This window comes from Rhagoletis pomonella, unplaced genomic scaffold (assembly GCF_013731165.1).
Source record: "Rhagoletis pomonella isolate Grant_MI unplaced genomic scaffold, Rhpom_1.0 Rhpom_scaffold_00006, whole genome shotgun sequence".
Lineage (NCBI taxonomy): Eukaryota > Metazoa > Arthropoda > Insecta > Diptera > Tephritidae > Rhagoletis > Rhagoletis pomonella.
The window spans coordinates 46944578-46967309 of NW_023458560.1; the positions used below are offsets into that span (position 1 = coordinate 46944578).

The window sequence follows — 22732 nt, forward strand, 5'->3', positions numbered from 1 at the left end:
CCCCCCCCCCCCCCCCCCCCCCAAAATAATGTGTTTTTTTTTTTATAGCCAAATTTTGTGTATGCCGTTTTATAGATCATTAAATTTTAGTATAATAGAGTGCAAGATGCAAGTGTTCGCGTTGATTTTAAATCATATATTCTTATAGCCATATTCATGAAAAATAAAATAACTTTATAAAATTTTTAATCACTTGCAAATTGCACTTAATTATATCACAAGTCAATGATCTATAAAACTGCACACCTAAAATGTTTCTAAAAACTCCAAAAAAAAAGTTTACTTTTGGGGTAACATTTATTAACTGGAACAGAAGAATAGATTTTCTTCAAAATTTCTACGTTTTCTGCACTTTGCCCTAAAAAATTAATATAAAAAATAGAAATTCAAATATCGGACTCAACTAATCTCTTGCTAAATTTTATAAGCTTTCATTAAAAAAAGATTAATCAAATACAAATTAAGGCACCAGTTAATTATGCACAGTAAATTCCAGTTTTGCATCACTGTGCGTTGTGGTCTTGAACGAACATTAAACGATTAGCTGTCTGTAATTATATTCAGTTAACTATGAAGTTGTACTATGTAACTGTAGTTAAAAAACATACATATTTTTTTTTTTACTCACTTCTCAGCGGTTGGTTTTGTTTGATTTCGTTCTACTCTTATTTTGACATTTATCAGGCGAAAATCCGCACTCGACCATATTTATGTATGTACATACATACATATGTAAATGTGTATATATACCTAGATTTTGTGTAGTGATTTTATTTAGCTTTCTGTCAAGTTCAAATATTAGCAGTTTGGTTTTTTTTTTTTACAATTGTTTTCAACTGCTTTGTTAACCTTCGACATTTATTAGCTTGTCGTCATTTTCCTAGCAAATAGTTTGTTGTGTACTTTCTTGAAGAAATCGAATGTATGTACATTAGAGTGGTCCGAAAACAGTAAAGTCAGAATTGTAATGCTCAAACCCCCTAGGATTGTTCTATATCGAAAAAAAGTATACCCCTATTTTTTTATTTTGAAATCAAAAAATATTTAGAGGTCGCTAAAAGCGCTCAAAGTTTTCCATGTATTTTTATATGGCGAAAATAAATTTTTCCGTAGAAATGGTAAGGAATTCTTGAAAGTCAATATTTTTCGATCGGAAAACTCTGGTTCTCTTGAGGAGACTTTCAATAATAATACCCAATTGTTTATTTAATCATTTTTTAATACTAACGATTTTTTATTGGTCGCCCCATTGCATTTTTCGGGGTTTTTGGCTGACCTATAAGTTATAGTTGCAATGAAAAAATTGTTAAATAAACAATTGGGTATTATGATTGTGAATCTCCTGCATATAAACAGAGTTTTCTGGTAGAAAAATATTGATTTTTAACTATTCTATACCATTTCTACGAAAAATTTTTTCCGTTTATATTTTGTGTTATATTTTGCTTCAACACCTAATTTAGGGGTTGATGGTATCATAATAATTTTTTCCTTATTCTATACTAAATTTACTGCAAAAAAACTAAAAGAAAAACTAACGGTAATCGATTTTTTAATATGCTCAACTTCGCTCTTTATTTCAACCCTTAAAATAAGGGATGTTGACATTCGTGCTATTTTTTTCCTTTAATCGACATAGCTCGAACTTTGGGCTGTCTGTATTCCTTATCGTTGCGTTATGTTCGAACATCACTTATAAGAAAAGTTCCGAAAAATATAACACACAAAAACGAAAGTCCTGATAAAAAACAACAAATTAACGAAAAAATCGCTAAAAGTTTTTTAAGAATCCAAACCATTCCGGAAAATATAACACGAAGAATCCGGAAAGTTTTGAAAACAAATAAAAAAGTCCCGAACAAATCTTCAAAGTTTTACATTACGAATTGGCAGTGTGGGGTACACACACTAACCACCTTGTTAGGGCTCGAAGCTTATCTAAAGCCTCTGCCGTTCTTTGGGTCTCGGCACCCGGTTGAAAAGCAACTCGACTACCCAAGGCCAGTTCTACCCGCATTTGGGTGTTAAACCACAGCCACCACCAAGGACAGACCCTGACTTGATTAACTTGCTCGACTTGCACACTCCGTTTCACCAATTCTCCTCATCTCTACCCACCCTGCTCGTCTTGCGCGTCTCGCTCGTCTTACTTATCTTGCTCGTTAACACACTCCGAGGGGCTAGGAGTGATTGCTCGACTCGCTCGACTTTCTCGAGTTGCTCAACTTGCACGCACCGTCTTTTTCCTGTTGTCTCTCTTACCTAAGACAACTTCTCTTCATCTCTACGCATCTTGCTCGTGCTCATCTTGCTTGCCTTTCTCGCCTTGTTCGTCTCGCTAGTCTTGCTCATCTCGCTTGCCGGCACGCTCTGTTCCCCTGGTCGGACATCAAAGCCGAAACTTCTGCCAGTTGAGCCTCCACTCCTTTCGAGGACTGGCAACCTTTGACTGGGTACCCCATGTTGGTCAAGCCCATAATTTCACTTACGCGGGATTCCCGTGGGGGCCACCTACTATCTCGACAATAGGATGCTGACCTCGTAAAATACTTTTGTTATCTACGTATAGCTTTTGTATTCTGGCTCCATTTCATGCTTTTTTTCATGCGCTGCTATGAGTCGGCTTCAGCTGTCAAAAAAATTTGCATTTCCTTCAGTTTTATTTCCAATAGAACGCCTGCAAAGTCCTGGATCCGTGAAGCTCTTGCATTTTTTGCAGTTGAAAGTGCGTCTGCTTATCCCAGTCTTGCTCCGTTATAGTTCTAATTATCCTTTAAATTCTTAAGAAGCGTTTTTGTTTTAAGTGCGACTTTAATAACTTAGCTATACACATAAGGGGGCTACGCATCCTTGTGCCTATTCAAGTGAATCAAAATAATAAGCAATAATTTTCGTGTAGTCTAATAAAAAGTGTAACAAGATCCAAAGTAATCAAGGTGTTTTCTTAATTTTTACCACTTTTCTTCTAAAATATTCATTCTTCAAAATGAGAACCTAAAGGAAACTTCTCTGATGCCCACAAATCGAGATATTAGTGTGGATCTTGAGGAAAATATGTGTACCTATTCAAGTGAAGCGCGGTGTATAGTACATACATAATTTTCTTCATATACATATATATTACAAAGAACTGCTACAGTACTTATACAACTCTAAATACTATACTTGGTATTACGGTATTCAGTATCCAAAAACAGGTAGTTTAAATAAAAAAAATTTTTAAGTATCGCCATCACTGCGTCACAATATTTATTGAGTTACTTTTATTTTACTAATATACTAGGTTTATTTTAAGCCAAGCTATTTATAACAACTCAAATCTATTAACTCAATTGTGTATGTACATACATATGTATGTATGTACATGTGTGCATACTGAAATTAAATATGTGCATCAATTTCAGCCGTTAAATGTCTATTGCCCCTCACCGCTTACAAATTTGACCTTGGAAATACGCCCGCTTAACTTAAATATACATGTACGTATATTTGTAGATACTACTGTATGTATTAAAGCTCCAGTGATAGAGAAATGCAGCACCTACAGACATATGTACATATGTATGTATGTACGTACGCACATACAGATGTACAGTCTGTAGATAAACCTCCCCCTTTGAATACTTAAATATGTACATATGTATGTTTGTTTGTAGTACACTCGTTGCCACTCAACGAAACGAATGTTACAATTTGTGTTTGCTTCTGTCGCCTTAACAGCATTGTTGTTGCTTATCGCTTACGCTTGCTGTTGTTGGTGTATCTATTTGGCATATCAACATTATCATCAGCTGCTCAATCAGTGTTGTCACGGTACAATTTTTTTCCTACCAAAATCAACCAAAACCCAGCAAAATTTTATTTAAGTTTTTAATATTTTGTTTTAATGTCAAGGTTATTAAAAATGTAGATGACATAACATTTAGAAAAACTAAAACACAGCTAGTACAATAAAAACCAATTAACTACGTACGTATAACAATTCTGTGTTACTGTACAGACGTACACAAATGTATGTCTCTTTACACATACATACATACCTGCAAACCAAACTCGTAAACAAATTTCTGTAATTTATGATACGTGGGTAGTCACATAGAATATGCTCTGGGGTTTCCACCACCAGCTCACAAAAGGTTAGGGACCATGCAAATGCATTTGGGTTCCACGCTTTGCGAGAAAGTCAGCTTTCGTTGCCTTCGAACCCTTCATGTCCCGGAACCCACCACAGCGTTACTTTATTGTGAGTTTCCGAGTGGTTCAAAAAAGTTGTTCAGCTTTCCACAAGCCTGCTGCCGTTTTAAAAGAGGCGAATATGTAATTTGGCCCCATTTGTCTTTCTACACAGACTTCGATTGCGAAAACTTTTGCCTGGAATAAAGTTGGGTATGTGTAAATTGGCAGACTTTCTGGAATTTTGGTCAAAATACGCCTGCCCCACCACTCTCGTCGTCCATCTTTGATCCGTCGGTATACCATACTTCGGACCTCTCGTCAATCATAGTTATTACCACTTCACAGCATTCCCTTTCAGGAATTCTAACCTTGTAGGGTTTGTAGAAGGATAGCTCGGGATTATCAGGAATGGCTTTAGAACCTTCAAATGAGCCCGAAAATCCCCAATTTTCATGCTGATCATATTGGGCAGTCGTAGGGCGCTCCAGCAGGCCTCTTTTTCAAACAGAATAGACAAGGGAGGAATGCCTGTAATGACACCAAGGGCATCCGTTGGACAGTTACCCATAGCTCCTGTACTGGCCACCCGGACCAGTCGATGCAGATTGCAAAAGGTGGAACCCGCCTTTACTTGCGTAGCTTTTGGTCACCAGGTCAGTGCCGCATATCGTCGTTTAAAGTACAAAACCGCGCATCAAGATAATGCAAAACCGCGTTATGTCAAGTTGCATAAATTATTTTCTACAGAGTAAAAACACTCATATTTCAAAATGGTTATCTTTTTTATAAAGCAATCGCATTTCAGGACGAATTGGTAACGCTTGAGCCAAGAGCTTGTATGAGCAAATCCAATTTTTGGTAAAACATGTCAGTTACGCGGTTTTGCAGAACGACGATACGAGGTTTTGTACTTTAAACGACGATATGTGACAACGGGTCTTACTACCATATTAAATGACTAATAGGTTAGTTTTGGTGATATTCCTCAAGTCTTACAAAGAAGTCGCCGTCAGGTGTACAATGGTGCACTACACCGGTGAAAATTCGTGTAAACAAGATTGCTAAAACGTTTGGAGACACATATTTTATATTTTTCGCAAATAGCTATTATTGTCGCTGAACCTACCAAAATCCAATCTAGCCTACCAACCTACCAAGCGGAAAAAGCCCACCAGTTTTGGTAGGCAAAGCTCATGTTTGGCAACACTGTTCTCAATACTCTTTCCCACATTCATTCACTCACACCCATACGCACACATACTCCCTTGTGCATAAATTCACGTTTGTTTTTGTTTAGTGCTGGTTAGCGTCATTATTTACTTTTGTTTTTGTTTTTATTTTCGTATGCAAAAAACCACATTCCCGCAATGCTCGTTACACATTTAAATGCTAACAGGACTGAAACAAAAACAAATTTCGACGCGCTAAGCTGATTGCTTCCGACCCTGGTTTACCTCTGTTCTTTATTTAGGATTTGTAGTCAGGGAAAATAAAATATTGTAACATCCATTGGGGGGAGGGGACACTATATTCGCATATTATATATGAGTCGGTAGGTACTTAATCAATATTTGCATACGCTGAAATCAGGCTTAGTATCTCCGATCTAAGTGATATCCACGCGAAACATGGGGGCAATCAGAGATTACTTTCAACTTGACTTGCCTTGACATGTCTTTAAACTTTTTCATCCCGTTAAAATCCCGTCGATTTTTGGGGTTTGTTTTTTTTTTTTGCTTGCAGTGTCTTACACATAAAAGAACATACTTTGTATGGAAAAAATACAAATCACCTTCTACGAAAATAATTCTCAAAAATCAACGGGACTACAATTTACAGGCTGTACCGATTGCAGACAACCAGGTTCCTTCCTTTGCTAGTTCATCTGCAGTACAGTTTCCCGGTATGTCTTTGTGGCCTGGCACCCATACAACATTAGTGACGTAACATCTTGCCAGTTCATTAAGAGTACGTCTACATTCCATAACAATCTTCGACATAGATTTGTCACTATTAAGTGCTTTAATAGCCGCTTGGCTGTCAGAAAAGATTGTTACCGCCTTCAGATTAATTAGAGAATCGATCAGCTAACTTGCAGCTTCATTTATTGCTGTTATTTCAGCCTGGAAAACACTACATAGATCTGGCAAACGAAAACTAAGGCTAAGTGAGAGTTCTTGGGAGTATATCCCACTTCCTACCTTCCGACCTAACTTGGAGCCATCAGTGTAGATGGCTGTCAGAATACGAGATCAGGACCTAATCCTCCTCCCATTCTTCCCTTGAGGGGATCCTTGCTTGCAAATTTTTTTTGGTCTGCACAAACGCGATTTGACAAGTTATGAGAATTCATACAAATAGCAAGCGTGCGATTTGCCGGCTTAAATTTATGCAAAAATGCTCGTACCTGTTTAACTTTAAGATGTGAACTAGACAATTCATTCGTAAGCTTCCTGAAGTGCGCATATTTATACTTCAATGCTTTGAATTGGCTTCATTACAACCTCCATTCAGCAAATCCGCTTGAATTCTCAAAGGTATTTTCAGCGCATTTCCCTTGAAGTGTGCCTTTGGCTCCCCTCGAAAGTCTTAGCTCCATGCCACAGGCCACAAAGTGCATCCGAGAGAGTGTGTAGGTACATATGTATTTGTTTTTTTTTTAAGGCATTTCTGTTTTACTTGCTACTCGCAACATGCCACAATTATCGATTACTTTGCTTTTGACACAAAGACGTAAATACTTTGCTACGTAAATAGTAACTCAATAGTGCCAAGTTGCATACGTATTTACAGACATACCTACCTACTACGCGTAAAATGGGTGCATTCATATATGTATGTACATACATATGCACTTAATTTCTTCCGAGGGATGAGTAATACCGTTATACCTAAGTACGCTTGTTTTATTGCATATGACCAAGCGATACGACAATCATCTGTCGCAGCATTGACTAACTATAGTTTCTTTTAATTGAATTGTAATTGAATGATGTATGCATAAGTATGTATGTATGTAGGGGTGTATGTATGTATCTAAGAATGTATGCATGCCATTATTAGCAGCAATTGTGGTTGAGTCTGGTCCTTGCATGCCATAATATTGAGTTAACGTTTCGATCTCAACTTTACTGATATGTAACATATTAATTCTAGTTAGGGATGTCGGAAAAATATCGATATTTTGCTTCGATGCATCGAAAATTTTCTACTCGATGTATAAATAGTTGATGTGTTGATGCATCGATGTTTTTTGAAATTTGACATCTCTATCTAGTACAGTAAAACCGTCATTCCAGTTTTTTAATTGTACAAAAAAGAGAAATTACTTTTACCAAAAAAATTGAAATGGCTCCAAAAAGGTGTAATTACGAACTTTATGAGCTTTATAATGAAATGGATAAAGCCTAACGTATGAAAACAAAATGATAATGATACTCCGGGAAGATATCTTTCGACTCCGCACCCATGGGCGAACAACGAAAGAGAGGGCGCCCACGGATACAATAGAAGGACCAAATAACCGGGATAACTTCGCAGATTGCCAATTTGCGAAATTCTTTCGTATCGGCCCAAACAGACAAGTGATTGTACTGCGTGTAAAATAATAACTGTCGCACTTGGTTTTTTGAATTACGATGTGGGTAGCTTTATTTCTAACTCTCGAATGCGATGGGTTTAAGTATAAAGAAGCTTGGGGCCATTTTTCCGCTGACATAAAACCTGGGAAAAAAAGTTCTTTTTTACCAACTTTTCGAATTTCTCGCTTTACTTGTCGAGAAAGAATCCTGTTGAAAACAAAATATTCCATTTCCAGACATTTGCACTTCATTATGATCAGGGCCCGATTGCACCAACGACCTATCACTTATCACTTTACAACTTTTGGATAAGCTTTTTATTGAAAAGTAAAGTTGATAAGTGTTGCACTTTTTACTTATCATAAAAAAACTTATCAACTTATCAAAAAATGAATAATTGACAAGTTTTTTGGATAAGTCGATTTGATAACCATTGCACAGCCAATTTCTTTTGCTTTTCAAATAGAGAACTTTTCCAATAATGTGCTTAGCTAAATTGGTTACCGTTTCTCAATGGAAAACGAAAGCTTAGCAAACCGATGTGCGATTTGATGAATATTTTCAATTTATCTTTTTTTCTTACTATGTCGCGCGCACAAAGCAAAGCCAGTGTTAAGATATTTAGTATTCGAACTTTTTTTGCCCTTTTATCGAACAATTGAATTTGATGCTTGACATTTTGCGAAACTCGCCCAACCCCATCGCGAGAGAAACTTTTTAAAACCGTTTAATACTTTAATACTTTACTTAGCTCTGGAGATATAGGACATTTTAGCTACATACGTAATTTTCATTATCTTTGGGATTATGAAATGGCAGTGATTGAAAAGTAATCTCGTCAAAAAAGATAATTTCTGTTTCTGTGTGTCTCGTATTCTGACGAATTGATAACCTCCTTTTTTTGTAATTTAGAGAGGAATGATAGACTCCAATATAGCGAGAGTACCGGCTTGACAGAATAAAACATAACCAAAGATCATAGAAAATAATGATGCTGGCTATGTTTAAGGCTCCCTTATATTCTATGTTCTTTGTGATAACGACAGTGCTGCCACGTTTGTACGAAAAGTTTTTTTTAGTCCAGAGTACAGGGAGACTCTTATTAATTAATTAATAAAGAAAACTGTGAAAATCGGGACTTAATCGGTTCAAATATGAAAAAATTGGGACACTTTTACGTCCCGACTTTTAATAAATATTCAGCGAAACAATTTTCTTAAACTCAGGACTGTCCCGCCAAAATCGGGACGAATGGTCACCGTACTTATACGTCCAGTCAGCTATCGCGTAGGCCAAGTTCGGGTACTTTGTTTGCTCAGAAAGCGTAGAATATAGAGAACAATTAAAACTAGCCTCCTGGCCAACTACATATGTACCTCGTCGGTGGTTGTGCATTCGCCATACTAATTAAAATAAGTTCTTATAGCGTTCTCTTTTTTTTCAAAATAATGTTGCCGGTCACCCTAGTAAATTGCGCGCCTGAATGAGACAAAACGCGATAATTGCGAACCACTTGGGCGCTAAATTGCTTTTGGATACTTTCTTAACTATTTAATTAAGTTGAATGTGCTAAGTACTAATTAGGTTTGCCTAACTTGTGGATCGTTAATCAATTTCCTAAACAAAATATGATACTCAACTAGGAACGGGTTTTAGATATGTAGATATGTAATTGCATATGAATTCTTAACTGTTCGCTGCACCACACATTTATTGCCAGTTTTGTTTTATTCATATATTTTTTTTTTTTTTGCATTTCAGTCTGAACTTTTTATATTCAACCACTCTTCTTACCCTCTTTCATTGCAGGTGGTTTTGCCATGGTCTTCCTCGCTAAAGCCAACACAGGCAATACAAAATATGCGCTCAAGCGTATGTATGTGAATAACGAGCACGACTTGAACGTGGCCAAAAGGGAAATTCAGATTGCTGTAAGTGCGATGGGTGCTGGCTGGCATACACGTCAGCTGCAAAAATTTTGTTGTCTAGGTACTAGCCATTGACTGTGCCGGAACGGTGCCGGTGCCGGTGCCGGTGCCGGTGCCAGTGCAGGCCAGGCCATTGTCATGGCTGGCATTTCGTGCTTTCGTGCCGCTTAAATTATTAAATATTTCATTAGTTAGTTTTTTTGCTTTTGTTTTTGCTGCATATAAATATTAAAATATGTGAAATTTACGCTATGTGAAACTTTTTTTCCTCAACACCACATCATTTAGTTCTCTCAACACTCAGCTAATTTGTGTGTGTGTGTGTGTTTGTGTTTCTCTTTCAACCTTCTTCTTCTTCCTCTAGAGCAATCTGAGTGGTCATAAGAATATTATAGGCTATGTGGACTCAAGCATTACGCACGCTGGCAACGGTGTCTGCGAAGTACTATTGCTCATGCCCTACTGCAAGCAGCACATGCTGGCCATGATGAATGCACGGTAAGTACTAACTAATAAATATATAATCAAATTTGTTGCTACATACATACATATAACCATATAATGTAATAATCATATAATAATTATGTTTGTTTTTTTTTTTTAAATACATTTGTCTTTAACAGTTTGCAAGTTGGCTTCAATGAGCAGGAAGTTCTCACCATATTCTGTGATATTTCAGAGGCAGTGTCACGTTTACACTACTGTCAGACGCCCATCATCCATAGAGATTTGAAAGTAGAGAATATACTACAAAATGATGCTGGTAATTTTGTACTTTGCGATTTTGGCTCAGCCACCGCAAAAATACTAAATCCGCAGCAACATGGCGTCACTCTCGTCGAAGAGGAAATACAAAAATACACAACACTATCGTATCGTGCGCCCGAAATGATCGATCTGTATTCGGGTAAAAGCATTACGACTAAGGCGGATATTTGGGCACTGGGTTGTATGCTCTATAAATTGTGCTTCTTCAATTTGCCCTTCGGCGAAAGTACGTTGGCCATACAAAATGGTCAATTTTCCATACCAGATAATTCCAAATACTCTAAAGGCATGCATCAATTGATTAAATATATGCTTGAGCCCGATATGGATAAACGACCGAATATCTGGCAAGTGTGCGAGGTGGCATTCCGATTGGCTGGCAAGGAGAATCCAGTACAAAATTTGCACGTAAGTTATACCTACATAGATGGAGGTTTTTTAATTAACCTGTAATGTGGGTACACTAGGTCCAGTGGACGCCAAACTAACTTTGCGGATATTGATATATTTCATACAGATACTAAATATTTAAAATCGATTTATTACTAGAGTTTAATTCATTAATTTCGGGCCATAGTCCCATTGTATCTCCTTTCGGCGTGGAGAAGGTTCATTACTATGTTTAAAGAGAGTTGCTACCTGTTTAAAAAGTTAAATTAAATTAATAGGATTAATAAGATATCGCAATACGGGTGTCAAATGGCAAAGGGGTTAAGAGAGTTCATTGCAAACATATTTTTTTAAGAGGGTTGCCAACTGTTTGAAAAAGTAAATTTCATTAACTGGATTAGAAAAAAGACATTTTGCAAACGAAATAGCTTTAAGAAAGATTACTGACCAAAATATTTTAAAGAAGTTTGTCACTTGTTTGAATAATTGAATTCGCCCAAACCAGTCGAAAGCGGTTTAAAAAATCTTAACTCTAAAAATAATTTCAAATGGGTTGCCACCTGTTTAAAAGAGTTCACCAAATTTAGTAAAAGTTTAACTGCTATTCTGCTATATTGGTGTCAAACGAAGGAGTTTGATGAAATTTTATTTAAGAGAAAATTTTTGAAATGTTGAATTTTATTGAAATAAATTGCACCTAATGTAACACGCAGAAACTTCATACACTCTGCGACCTGGGTGAGGACAAGGTAGTACTTAAATGAATCGGATAATTACCAATGGGAATAAGTCAGCATTTTTCCGATATGGAAAATTTGATGCAGTTCAACAGAGCTCTTTTGGACGACCCGAATTGCAACAAAATTTTCATATCGAAAATGCTGACTTATTCCGATTAATATACTTACATATGTATGCTTATCATATTACCCTGTCTAGCTTTGTTTTCTCTATTTGTGTACATTGTGCGTCGATTGTAGTGAACGCGATTAATGTAATAAATGTATTTTAAAAAATGCATATTTCTTATTAAAGTAAATGAAATATTTAATTTAACATGAAACAATCGATTTTTGCTTTATTTTATTTATCCTTTGATTTTTCGAGTCTTAGCTAGCTTTGAACATAAAAAAATACACACCCCTTTTTCATGGGTCAGCAAAACCTTATTTATTTTCTCTAAAGTATTTCATAAACACAACGACACATTCTTTTTTTTTTTTTTAATATAGAATGAATTAACACTTTTATGAAGCCATCCGTTAAAAAGTCAATAATTTCACTCTTTTGTTTCCTTTTTTTTATTGATGCATTGGAGTTGGCAATACTTTGATTTATTTTTTTAAAAGGTGACAAACCTGCCTTCCAAAAGTTATTTTCTTAAACTTTAATCGGCCTCGGATTCGTTTCTCTTTTTAACAAAATTGAATTTGACTTTAAACATGCGTCGGCCCTCTTAAAAATATGTTTGAAGTAAAGCTTTGTTTGTTTTTTGTTTTTGTTTAATTTAAATAATCTAAATAAGCTTTCTTAAATTTCTTTAATTTGGCATCCGAATTGTTATATTTTCTTTAACTTAGTGATTAAATGGAATTTGACTTTTAACCAGGTGGCAACAAGGCCTTCTTAAATTTCATTCGATTGACATCCATGTTGTTATACATACATATTTAATTAAACTTATTAAATTTAATTTGAATTTTTAAAAGGTGGCAACCATAATTTATTTATGATTTTAAGTAAAACTACTTCGTTTGATACCCACATTGCAACACTTTATTTAACTTATTAATACAATTTTATTTGACTTTTTAATAAGTGGCAACCTCCTTTAAAATATTTTCGAATAAATATTTCTTCAACGCCTTTATTTTTCCATCCACATTGTATTACTTCATTTACACAATTAATAAACTTGAATTTAATTTTTTAAACAAGTGGCAGCCCTATTTAAGAATGTTTAAATATATAATAAATAGGGCATGGAAATCTATGCAAATACATGTTTTTCTTGGACTTAGTTAAAGCGAAATAGATAAAGTATCTACGCGAATCATGAAATTATCTTAAAAATGCCATTAAAATGTTTTTGCATATTTTGCATATTTTAGTCATAAATGCATATTTTTGCATATTTCGCATTTTTTGCCCCGTCCGTGAAAAATGTGCATCGAATCATCGTCCCTCTTCCACGTTAACGCTCAGTCTCACTTCTGTAGCGCAGTCGTTGATGGCATTCACAGCGTCTGTTTCGCCATATACTTGAGGTTCATCAGACATTTGGCGCTGACTATGACTGAAAATTCGTCCGCATAGCTGCACCTCCTTCTACTTTCATCAGTGGTATAAAAACCGCGAGCGTCCTAAGAAATTGTGATTACAGTCCTCCTCATTTAGGCCCTATTGCAGCGAGATTTTCTGCAGGCTAAAATGTTGCTTATCCAACCCCTCAGTGACCTCGGTTTCCGTCAGTGTGGGCTGCGACTCTGGGACTCCTATTGGAAAGTTGACATTAAATAACACATCTGAGGACCGTTTGCTGTTCTGGGTCGACGACCCGTCATCAGTTTTAATAACTGCCCGTTCGATGGCATCTATAAATATGAGTTTCCTTAACTTGCAGTGTCGGACGAACTCAGAAGTTTTGAAATGGCCTTGTCTTATTATTAAAACCTTCAAATGTGGGACATTGGATATGTTGGGGTCGAGTCTAAATAGGAAGGAATTTAACATACTACAATAACCAGACTGTAGTTGAGCCAAAATAATGCGGGCGCCGCGAGGCTCCTGAAGCTCTTTCTCTGTACTGGCTAGTGGTTGAACCCCGATGACGCCATTCACTGGCAAGAGTTTGTGAAGGTGGTGATAGTCACTCGGTTTAATGCCATTAATTGCCCTTATGTGGAATGTATGTAGTTCCAACGAGGAGCTGACTGCTCGTTATTATATTATATTTTCTTACGGGAAGTATTTGGGTCTCGATAGGTAGATGATATGTTAGCGACATGAACGTATTCCTTAGCTGTCTGGAGTTCTGTATTGTGACATCGGAGCCAATTGACTTGTAAATATATTTCTAAAGCGTTTTTGTGTATTTGGTCATGATGCTGCCGGTGAACGATTTGAAGCCTTTGTTGCAGCTCTCTACTTTGGTGAGAATTTCTTTTGAGACCGCCGAGAAAGAGAGCAGTACTTCATCGGCGTGAATTCCCAGATCTCTTTTGTCCAGGTGGTAAAAATGATTGCCGAAAATTTCGCATGGGCGAAGCTTACCTAAGCTCCGTGCAGTGAAAAAGCAAACTAGGTCTGAGAGATAACCGTTTAGTTTTTAGCAAAATTCCATTGACAAACTCCAATATCTAACAAAATCTTCAGCGTAGGATCTCATGAGTGTTGCTCTTGTGATAGTCCTTGGCCAGATATAACTCTGGGTCGTTCCGGTTACGTAGACCCGACTGTCGTGGGAACGTGAGTTTTCCACTCTTCGCGCTTCGTTCAATTGGACAAGGGCCTTACGCTTGACCGAAGCTAACTCACACCAACGGTAAAGTTGCATTACTGTTCCGACTTTTCCACATCTCTCTCTAATTTCTTCTATCCCTCTCTGATCGGTTATATTAATATTGAGAGTGGATTTTCGAAAGCTGCAGCGGTTTCAGATTCAAATTAAGATAGAGGTAGTCAAGTTCATTTTTCACTGAATACCGAAGGCGCTTAAATCTCTTAAAATTGATAATTCCGTTATTTTCCTTTTGGAAACACCTACCTCATTCCCTAAAGCTATCTTTTCCGGCAGACTGTTTTCAGAGCTGGGTGGATTATTTGTGTACATTTTTGTCGCCACGAGGTGCCACTCTTTAATAAGTATTATTTTTAAACAATATAGTACATACCATCTTACGCACATATGTATATTTTCAAAATATCAACTAACAACTTTCTAAAATTCCAGAAATCTCCACCACCAAACTACGACCAACTCGTCGTACCACCGTACGAGTCCGAAGCGAAACGCATTTCTGCCGCCGTAGCCGCCTCAAAAACTTCTAAACCGCAAAGTGTACCCATTATGGAGTCGGGCACAAGTGTGGCGCCACGTCAACGTCCTAAAGGCTCCTCCGCGGTGCATGGTCCAAATCCGCTCGGTCTTGGCTTGCCTCCAAGTCCATCGCCGCGTAATAATATAACATCGCCACAACCACAACAACCAGTGGTTGAACAATTTCAAGCGAATTTTCCACAATTGGCGCCACCAGTTGTGCCGCCACCTCCAACACCACAAACAGCAACAGCAGTGTCTGCTTCCGGCGCTGCCAACATTACGACCGCACCCGCACCTGCACCTGCACCTGCCGCCGTGGTAGCTGCAACACCCACTGCTGCAGCAACACCATCAGTACCAGCACCAACAACACTAACACAATCGCAAACTGTGAGCCAAGTTAGCAGCAGCACTGTTTCTTCTGGCGCTGCTGCTGCCGCCGCTACAATTGTGACACAACAGCCGCCACCCGAGGTATTGAATAGCCTCTTCGAGTCGTCCGTATATCCAGATCCATTTAGTGAGAATGCACCATCGTCGGTGTCGTTGAAGAATACTACTGCATTGGATACGGTGGCCTGCAGCAGTGGTGTTGGTGTTGGTGTTGGCGTTGGCATAGGAGACGGTTTGGATAATATAGCAGCGAGTAGTTTATCAGCACATCAAGCAATCGGCAGTACGCCGCCCACAAAGAGTAGTATGCTGACCGTTTCGTCGGGCATGGGATCGAGTGTGAGCGTGAGTGGTGGTAGCTCTGGACATCGACGCAATGTTAGCGATACGTCAGCTTTTAATAAGTAAGATTTTTTCGTTCTATTTTATTGAATTGAATGTTTCTATGCTTGTATCGATTTGTGTGTGTTTCTTCTGTACGTTTTCTTTTCCTCTGCTCTTTCTCGTTTTGTGTTTTTTGCAATTTACATACATACATACATACATGTCTTGCCAATGTATGTGCATACTATGTGACTTTACTGACTTAATGCAATGTTTTTTTTTTTGGAATTTTTTTTGTTTGTTTGAAATGTGCGATGCCCTCACTTTGGCTATGTGCGCTAATTAAGGTCAGCTATTTTCAATGAAAAAGAACACATGAGTGAATAGTCAACGAATTTCTAAATTGTCTGAGAATTTTGTGGAGTCATTATTTATTGTTGCTGAGTTACTTTTTCTAAATTAAAAGTTTATATTTTTCAAAAGAGCTTAGTTAGAAAGGTTTTTATATTTAGTTTTCGAAATTTGTCATTTGTCCTGAAATTTCTTTAACATGCATACATACGAGAACTTAATTAAACCTGTTATCTAAAATTTCATTTTAATTTTTATTTAAATATCATAACCTTAAAAAGTTTCTACCACACATTTACTTGGAATCTAGATATGACCTTTCAAAAACTTTAAATTAGTATTTAATGAATGCAATAATGCCAATTATCGCAATCTAATTTATGAAAGGGACTATAAATAATAATTTAAAAAAAAATATAAACATGTTTTTCCTATATAATATTATAATTCGAGTTCAAGCGATTCTCGGGAGTCGTTTCATAACCCTGGTGAGACTGGTTCGATGTTTTTTTGTTGTTTTAGCGGCACACTACTAAGCCCTGCTTGAATCGGCCAATCTAGCAATCCTTGCCATCAAGCTAAACTAACGGTAGGCCCAGGAAACATGCTGTTTTGACTAGGTCAGACCAAAGAAAGCGGGATATTAGCTGAGGGGGCTTAAGTGTACAGGTGAAGAGGTAGTTAATGTCGTGGGGGAGCCTTCACAAGTGAGAGTTTCTCGTCAACACCTGCAGCTGCTTGGCTTCAGAAAGCCTTCGCCAGCGGACATATAGAAACAAGCAGTTGGGACACCTAATGGTACATACCGGAAGAGAAGAGCGTACTGGGCTTGATTTCTCTTCATTTTGTTAATGCCACTCCCATTAAACGAGAGACAAAGTCATCAGTCTGGAAACTGGCAAAAAGGTATTCTCCCAGTGGCCTATCGCATGGGCGTTGGACTCATGGGAGCGCTACATAGCATCTGGGATAGATAGCATCAGCAGTAAAGAGGTATAAACTTAACGAAAGGCTGGTGAGCTAGAGTGGGTGGGTCTTAACATCAACCCTTCTAAGACGGCCATTATCCCCTTTCGTAAAATATTTTCGTTTCGTTTCAGAGCTGAATTAACGAAACAAAACTCAATCGTTAACGTTGAAACGAAATCAATCATCAATCGTTAACATCGAAGCAAAATAAATCAACGAAAAGTTGTTGTTGTATGCCATTGCCAGCTCACTATTAACACCTAGCACCTAAATGCATGCTACAGCTTCAGCATTAACGATTGAATTTCTTTTCGTTAAAAACCAAAATAGAATTATTTTGATAATTACCTAAACCATAAACAACTGAATCGTTTCGACAGAAATGATTGCTTTTTTTTTGGTAAACGCTAAAATTAACGTTACAATGCATCCTTGCTGTGTATGCATTAGAGGAACAATCGTAACATGGTTGGACCATCTCACAGTCAAGCGAACTCTCTTAAACTTTGCAGGAGATGCCTTTGGTAAAAAAGTCGTATCATCTAGGATTATCGAAAAGCTTGGATGCCAGGTCCACTTAGTCCTTTCCCTAAGGTTATTTTATCCTTTGAGATTAAATCGTCTCTACTCCTTAAGTTTTTTGAGATACATAAGGCTTCCGAGGACTCTTGACACTCAATTATTTTGCGTAGCAGGCCACACGGACATAGAGAGAGGAACAATGCAGCGACCTCACCTACTCAGGGCCTGGATCATTCCTTGCATTCGGTCCAAAAGCGGTCAGGGATGAGCTAAAGAAAGAGATATGTAATAGGAATGAGAGAACGACACTGGCAAAGCACCACAGGACTTTGGAAACCAAATGCTTACAGGCCGCGATTTAACCTGCATAACTGCACTGCAAACTTAGATGCCATCTCTTAGGTATCTGGTCAAGTGTTGTCGGTCGCTTTGCGACTCAGCTAAAGCGATACCATTGCGTCTATCCCTTGAGAGTGCGGTCGTTTCAAGAGGACGAGAGAAGAGTTTTGGCCCCATGTAGTCAGGAGATGAGTTCTTCTAAACTTTGGGGCATGAATGGGGATTGGACGAATTTTTCGGCTTAATATCTATTTAAGTTTAAGTTAAAATTTTGAGATTTTAGTTAATTTAAAAAGTATAGTACCCGTTAAACCCAAAAGAAATAAATATTCCTGTTTTCTCACAAATCGAAATTTTGAATAAAAAATTGCAATACTTTTTAGTGGTACGAAAACAGCAATACGCTAGGGCTGGGAATTATTAACGGATTTTTTGAATATCTGGATAATCTGGATATTCGAATATGTTATTTAAAATATCCGGATAGCAAAACTAACGGATATTAACCGGATATCTGGATTTTATCTGCATACACAAATATGCGAAAGGATATCCGAATATACGAATAGCTCCAGCACTACAATACGTCCCGCTAATGCTTTTTTTAAATACCTTTATTTTCGAAAAAAAATGGTTATATTAAAAGAATGCTACTTTAGTTTTAAAAATTATTAAAAATTTATGGGAAATCTTAAAATAAGAGTTAGCTTATTATTGTTTTAAAATTCAAAAACTCTGAAAAACATTTCCAAAACATGGTCTGGTGTTCGAAACTTATTAATCATAAATTATAAATTTATCGGATTTCATGTAGTATTTCAAAAAAATATAAATTAATATCCGGAATTTGGATTTCGAAAATTGAGTTTTGAGTTCGAAAATATTCAGATTTGATTGTTTACTAATTTGTGACAATTCAAAAGCACAAAAAAGCTATACAAATTCGAATCCCAAACTTGTTTTCCAAGAATATATATGAGTTAGGAAATTTTACGTTCAAAACCTAGAGTGCAACCCTTCAAAAGAAGGAATTTAGAAATCAAGTCAATTTAGAATAGAGTAAAAATCACTTAAAATTCTTCTTTTTTTTAATATGTTAATTCATTCCCAGTTTTTTTTGCACGATATATTTTACGTACAACAGCTGAGCAAGAGTTTTACGGCACACATTCGAACGTTACATTGTTTAATTCCGTTACCGTTACGTGCACTCTGTGTTCCCAAGAGCTATGCGCACCTAACTGTTCCACTCCTTTCGCCACTATCCTATTTGCATATTTTATGTTTAAATTTTAACGTCATTTAATTTTTCTTATTTCCATACACACATCATTCTTCATCTATTGCTGTGCTCCCTCTTCACCCCTACAAAATGCTCGCACCCATTTTTCGGATACACGCCTCAACCAAACTTAGAACCTTCGCCAATGAGACTTCACAATTTTTGGCGCCCTATGATCATTCAGTTAAAAGTCGTGCGCCCCATTCCAGTGATGCCAGTGGCGGCGGCGGTGGCGCTGGTGGTGACGACAGTCTGCTGGTCAATGCAATGGCCAATTCCGGCACGAATTATGGTGGCTCAAATCCGGGACTCTTTCTACCAGCAACACAATCGCTGCATATGCAAGGACAAGGTGCCGCCGTCATGTCGGCATCCATATCGAATGCTGAACTGACAAGCGCTCAAGTGTTGCGTTGCAACATGGACACCAGCTGTAGCAGTCAAGCCGTGCCAAGCGCCAATGTCGCCGTAGATGGCGCAGGCACCACAAATCAAGCCAGAGCCAGTGGCACTGGCAGTTCAATGGAGCAACGTATTGAGGCATGGAATCCATTTGAAGAGCAACCATTCGGACAAATGACCGAAGATCATATATTCGAAGCAGAATTTGATAAGATACGACAACGTGGCAGTCAAGGAAGTGAGTATGCTATGATGATGGCGCGAGAAAGCACTCGAAAAATAGCGTTTGCATTTATTTAATTGTATTTCTTTTGTTTTTTTTTTTTAAGGCATTACTGCAAAGTCCGCATCTACCACTTCCACTTTAACACCGACTGAAGGTTATGGCGTGGCTATGCCGGCACCGCCACTGCCGCAACAGCAGCAAGCACAACCGCCCACATTTGGCCAAACAGGCGCTGTCGCTAGCGCGGTTACAGTTGGTGCTGGTGGGGGTGGCGTTGGCGTTGGCGTAAACACCGTTGTACCACATATACCCGAGGATCCTTTCGGTTCGGCGCCGTTCAGCTTGCCGGCCGGATTGCGCGAGAAAGCAACAACGCTGCGTAAAACTGGAGGTAAAGCATGAAATTATTTTTTGCATTACTTGTTCTTCTCAAACGAAGCAACCGCTTTTGTTGTTGTTGCTGTAGTATGTATGTAAAAACGTACTATGCCTATGAGTAATATAGCTAATACCAACAAAATTATCGTAATACTACCACCATTACCACTACCACTACTATTACTGCTACTACTACTACTGCTACTAATAAATTACACTTAATCTACAAATGCTAGTAATATACAACAACAAACGTTAGCGTTTAGTGTGTCATTATTCTTCTAGTCCCCCGCATGTACCAAAAATTTTGGCAAGCAAAAAAGAACAAAATTTACTAAAAATGCTGAAAGCTGCTTGCGGCTAATTGCAATAGTTTTTTGCTTTTCGGCACATAGTGCCCAAATTCCTTTTCGCTCAAAGTATATGCATATGCCGATAAAATTATATAAATAATAATACACAAATTAACCACTTGAGTGACAATGAAAGCAACCAAAACAATAAATAAGCTCAAATTCGAGAAGCACAATGTGTGCTTTTGCCTGAGTAATGTGGGAATGAGTCAATTTTTAATACAAATAACAAATAATGAATATTTAATATGCAAAAATTGTTAAAAATACATACTTATACATATTTGCATTGTTCAATAGTTTATGAATGAGTATCAAATAATGCTAACTCGCTACTATGAATGTACTGTAATGCATATTGTATTCAGTAGTTTCGTTTGTACATACATACTTCCTTACATACACTACATACATATGTATGTATGTGTATTATAAATATGAGCTAAAGCAAAAGTGCAAATTGCACAAACTGAAAGCAACATAAAAAATTTAAATCTTAATTGTACAAATTTATATTAAAACGCCACATACATATATGTATTTAATTACTTTTGAGAACAATTTTTACATTTAGTCGCAAATTTAATTAATTATTGTACAAAAAATCTTGGGATGTATACACATTTTATTGCTCCTCTTAAACTTGCTCTTGTTGCACAAACGAGATTATAGACCTATTATTGAGAAAGATATATATGAATACGTAAAACTTGTATTAATATTGTGGAAGTTTATGTATACTAATAAAAAACAATTGGGTGTTGGTTTTTAATCGATACTAAATAAGTATGTATGTTTGCGCCTACGCTAATCTAATACGCGGTATGTACTTCTTATATCATACAGAGATAAGTATGTAACTGGGTTGTGGTTTGTGAACGTCTGTTATACTATGCTCTCTTCCTTTACATATTACATACTAACTAATTTGATAATTTAACTAAAATAAAACATAACACATTGATATATGCACATGCATTTGTGGGCATGTAATCATAAAAATCACATATCATCATTCCGTAGACATGCGCATATCTTATGGAACGAAGTAGTTAAAAACTAGGATATAACTTATATATTTCGCTTACTTCATAAATTTAAGATCAAAATTTTAAGCAAACAATATTTAGTAAAATTGTTTTGAAATAAACGTAAGATGGTAGTATAGCGCATAAGCTAATGGCATCAAAAGTTTCCAGCCAATCTCTCTCAATTTTTGCTCAATCACTAAAGGCAATGCCTTTCTAGTTTATCAATTCTTCTGGACATTTGTTTACATTCGCCCGTTTCATTCGCATTAATTGGCCGTAGATTATACACAGAATAAATAGTTTAGTCAGCTTCGAGCAGTTCATGATGTTCCATTTTTTTCAATAATAGCTTCCTTTTGCGGGCTCCGGCTGAGAACTTTTTTTGCACGTTATATTCGTGTGTCCTCAAAAAATCGTTTTCACAATAAAATGGCTCGATTTAGTTTCGTTTCCATGACAGCCGGCTTATCGAAATGACGAAATTTTATTATTGGTCAAACACTGCCACTTAGCAGATTCTCCACAAGTTTTTGAAGAAGGGTTTGTACTCTTTACAACAACATTTATTCCTATGAAATCCAAATTAGGGATACGCAAGTGATATGAGGTTTGAGAAAATTTAATACAAACCCATGCATGAGCGTGAGTAACATGAATCAAGGTCAAATCACGTAATCACACAGTCACGCATGTAACTAAATTTGAATCCAACAGTAGCATTTTGTAATCGCATACTAGAATTTTTATTTAAAAAAAAATTTTATTAAACCATGTTTAAAATTTTCCTCGCGCACATTTCTAATAGCGATATCCCTTGTTGAAATAAGCCATTCTCAATCTAATTTTCAATCGTTGAACGTCCTAGAATCAAATCTGACCAAGGACTGTCACTCCAGGATCATACCCCAAAAAATCTTGAAATGTGTATACTGTTACAGCAACAACATGTTTTTTCGACCAGGGCGAGGTTTACCTAGAAACCACATTGTTATTTCCGGAACAAATTAATTCGAGGCTGGAATTTTTTCCATTTCAGAAGTAAAGTTTCTGGAATCTCCACTCTCAAAACTCTATAAATACACATACATGCATACACATTACAAATACAGATATGATTTTTATCTGCGCCGATTTATTAACAGTTTTAGCTATTTACGTTCAAAAAAGAACAAGTTCTATCAGGTGGTAATAACAAAAAAAAACAGTTATTTTAAACTTAACCACAATAAAGCGGTCGTAAAGGTTTGTCGCCGTCCTCTTCGTGGTGAAATAAGTAG

General features: G+C 37.0%; 1 protein-coding gene across 1 annotated transcript in view; it reads left to right on the forward strand.

Moving 5' to 3' along the window:
• The window catches only part of LOC118740841, a gene marked incomplete at its 3' end in the record, with an annotated part of 27134 nt that extends 7162 nt beyond the window's left edge, over positions 1-19972 (forward strand). The window contains 6 exon segments of the mRNA XM_036472557.1: positions 9567-9688; positions 10050-10183; positions 10309-10861; positions 14796-15682; positions 19200-19705; positions 19797-19972. Coding sequence (XP_036328450.1) covers positions 9567-9688; positions 10050-10183; positions 10309-10861; positions 14796-15682; positions 19200-19705; positions 19797-19972 — 2378 coding nt within the window.
• Between the last annotated feature and the right edge of the window lie 2760 nt (positions 19973-22732).